Genomic DNA, 3,680 nt, shown 5'->3' with positions numbered 1-3,680 from the left:
TGTGGTAGTTTAGTTTAAACCAGTGTGTGGCTTTAGTTTAAACCACTGTGATAGTTTAGTTTAAACCAGTGTGACGGTTTAGTTTAAACCAGTGTGATAGTTTAGTTTAAACCAGTGTGTAGCTTTAGTTTCGTGCTCAGGCTGAACTCTGCCTCCTCAGCCTCTCTCTCTCTTCGAGGAGGAGCTGCTGGATTCTGCTGGAAGCTGCTGCTGCTATAAAACCTTCATCCGCACAAACTCTGGTCCAGGAGCCGCAGCAGGAGCCGCAGCAGCCGCACACCGAACCCCGCTGCTCTCTGACCCGCAGCCCGCCCCCGAACCTCCGCAGGATTCTGTCAAAGTCCCGCACACGCTCAGAACAAGTTTCCACAGAAAGACGCACAAGTTTGGAGCAGAGAGCGCGCACATGGCTGCTCTCATCAGCGCGTACTCGTCGTGGCCCGAGTCCTTCGAGTGTCCTCCCGGTGACGGGGACGAGGCGGACGGTCACGGGCCGCACCGGACCGCCGTGGACAAGGCTCCGGAGCCGCGCATCAGGCGGCCCATGAACGCGTTCATGGTTTGGGCCAAAGATGAGCGCAAACGTCTGGCGGTGCAGAACCCGGACCTGCACAACGCGGAGCTGAGCAAGATGCTGGGTGAGAAAAGCTGCTGCTGTTATCATGAGTGTTCCTAATATTGCTGCTGTGATTTGTTCAGGCTCAGTTCGGGTCAGTTCGGGCCTTTTGCTGCTCGCTGCTGTTTTACTGAACTTCTCGTGTTGCGGCGCAAAAAAAAAAAAAACGTTTTAAAATTTACTCATTAAAATCTAAATTACGATAAAAATAAAAAATTACAGAAACGAAACAAAAGAAAACTTTTGGAAGCAGCTGCTCTGATTTACATTTATTTCTGATCCAGGCTGCCGCGCGCGTCTCCGACGTCCCGGAGAATTAATTCACCAAAGCCTCAATTATTTATAAGACATCAGGAATCATTAATATTTTCATTTTATTTAATTGTGTCTGTATTTTGCCTGTTTGTTGGATTTCTGTGTTTGGATTCATTCTCAGTGTTGAAGCTCTGAACACAAATCAGGAAACATGTTGGTCTGAAAACATTTATTACATGTTCTAGAAATTCAACTGAAAAAGAAACTAAACATTGACATTTTATTTGTTTATTGTCAGAGTCCAGAAAACTCCAGAAATTATGTTTTCATTTTATTTGTTTAAAAAAAACAAACTTTCTCACCAGGACTCATGAATAAAATGTGTGAAGACACAGAACAGAGCTTTTTGTTCAACCAGCTGCTTTAAAACGACGTTCAGCTTCTTGGAGACGTTTTCATGTCAGACCAGCTTGTTCCACTGTTTCAGCTTCCATCAATGTGTTCCTTGCAGGGAAGTCGTGGAAGGCGCTGACGCCCCCCCAGAAGCGCCCGTACGTGGAGGAGGCGGAGCGGCTTCGGGTGCAGCACATGCAGGATTACCCCAACTACAAGTACCGTCCTCGCAGGAAGAAGCAGCTGAAGCGGATCTGTAAGCGGGTCGACCCCAGCTTCCTGCTGAGCGGCCTGGCCCCTGACCACGGCCCCCTGGCCGACCGGACCCTCTGCCACCCGCTGGACAAAGACGAGGGCGGCGGCCCGGCCGGCTTCTCGGCCTCCAGCCCGCCGCTGCCAGGGGTCCGCAGCTTCAGGGAGCCGCCCGGCTCCAGCAGCAGCTTCGACGGCTACCCCTACGGCCTGCCCACGCCCCCCGAGATGTCGCCGCTGGATGCCGTCGACCACGAGCACGTGCCCCCCTCCTACTACTCGGGCGGCTCGGACGACCTGGGCAGCCCCCCCCCTTACCGCGCCGACTTCCCCCAGACTCAGATCCACTGCGGGCCGTCGCACCTCCACCTGCCTCACCTGTCGCAGCCCTCCCAGATGCCCGGCCCCCCCCTGTCCTACTACGGCCCCTCCGGCTTCCCTCAGATCCATGGTGGGCTGCAGCCGGGTCACCTGGGCCAGCTGTCCCCCCCACCGGAGGCCCAGGCCCACCTGGAAACTCTGGACCAGCTGAGCCAGGCCGAGCTGCTGGGCGAGGTGGACCGCGACGAGTTCGACCAGTACCTGAACTCCACCGGGGGGGGCTTCAACCCAGAGCAGGGCGCCATGACGGTCACGGGACACATCCAGGTGGCGTCCGCCGCCGCCGCCGCCTCGTGTCCCAGCAGCTCCACAGAGACCAGCCTGATCTCGGTGCTGGCCGACGCCACGGCGGCCTACTACAACAACTACGGCATCTCGTAAGAGCGCAAAGACGGACGCAGCCGAACCGGACTGACCACTGAGCAATACGAATGTCTGGACAGACACCTCAGGGACGCCACCTCCAAATCTTCCAAACAGAGACTGTAAACGTGGCCAGCTGAGGCTTGTACAGACGCTCTGAAGCTAATTTAAGTTTGATGTAACTGTAATGCTTTCACCCATTCGAATGTGTGTATTCGTGTCCTGCTCTCCTGCGGGAGTCTTACCTCAGCCGCTGTAACTCCATGAGGTTTTAGTTTTCTTATGCAATTAACAGAATGATGTATAACGGAGGCAGAGAGCGTTTCTACTTCTTCTTCTCAACTACTTAATAATATATAATCAACCTGAGAAATAATAATGGTAACTATAACTGTATGCTGATTTAGGTTTGTGAAGGACAATAATTTAAAATAAAGTCAATTTTTATATGAACGCTGCTTGGACACGCGGCAGCTTCCTCTTTGTGATCACTTCTGGACGGACGATGCTGCCGATGCTTTTGTGTTTCTGGACGAACTGGGATCAGATTTGTGTGTAAAAAGACTCGACACTGACGACAAACTATACGAGGAACATCTCATTTTTATCAGGAACAATATTGTCTAATATTCTAATATCATTTTAACCCAAAATCAGCACTTCAGAACATAAAAGCAATTTTTATAACTCGACTTATTTTGACCTAAAATCGTGAGTTGAATGAACAAACAGCTGAAAGCTTCGTTAAATGAAGTTTGGAAGAAGCAGTGATTCCAGGAAACTCTTATCGTCACTGAATTCAGTCGAAACAGCAAGAAGACAATTCTGGTTATTTGATTTAAACCAACCTGTCAAACATGGATAGAATGTTTAATATTCTGCGTAATTTAATTTAAAACTAGACTCAAGTTGAGGGAACTTTGTGAAATTGTCTTGTTCAGGATTTAAAGTCTCCTGAACATCAGAGCAACTTTACATTTAGAGTGTTTGTCAGCTTAACAACCTGTGTTTGTATTTATGGAAAAGATAAAAACACTTTTAACTCGTGTAGAAAAACTACTCGGAGCAACTTATTTTATATGAACAGTCAAATTAAAACCTTGTGATTATTAAGTAATTAAAAACACGGTTTGTTGGTTGGACGTAATTTTTATCTGAAGTCGTTTGTTGTTTTTTTTTTTATTGATGCCAAACCAGATTTCCCAGGATGCTTTGCTGTTAATTAACACTTTTAGAGGCGCTGAGCTGCAGCCCAGTCGGCTTCATTAAAAGTAGTGAATAACGTAGTTTCTGATCATTTCCTTGTCGAGCCGATCGAGCTTCTGTTCTCGGTGTTCGTCTCCTCCGCCCGTCGCCTCGCTTTCATTTCATCCAGAGGATTAGTGTAGAACCGGCCGATCCGCCGCCGCCGCCGCCGCCG

At 49.3% G+C, this 3,680-nt stretch overlaps 1 protein-coding gene across 1 annotated transcript; it reads left to right on the top strand.

Moving 5' to 3' along the window:
* The first annotated feature begins 250 nt into the window (after positions 1-250).
* On the top strand, positions 251-2,724 carry sox7 (SRY-box transcription factor 7). The gene is made up of 2 exons (XM_008302195.1): positions 251-638; positions 1,383-2,724. Exons 1-2 carry the CDS (start codon positions 407-409, stop codon positions 2,276-2,278), a joined length of 1,128 nt encoding a protein of 375 aa, XP_008300417.1. The 5' UTR covers positions 251-406; the 3' UTR covers positions 2,279-2,724.
* The last annotated feature ends 956 nt before the right edge of the window (positions 2,725-3,680 follow it).

Source organism: Stegastes partitus, unplaced genomic scaffold, assembly GCF_000690725.1.
Source record: "Stegastes partitus isolate 25-593 unplaced genomic scaffold, Stegastes_partitus-1.0.2 Scaffold1774, whole genome shotgun sequence".
NCBI lineage: Eukaryota > Metazoa > Chordata > Actinopteri > Pomacentridae > Stegastes > Stegastes partitus.
The sequence above is the reverse complement of the archived record's forward strand: the minus strand, read 5'-3'. Positions and strand labels throughout refer to the sequence as shown.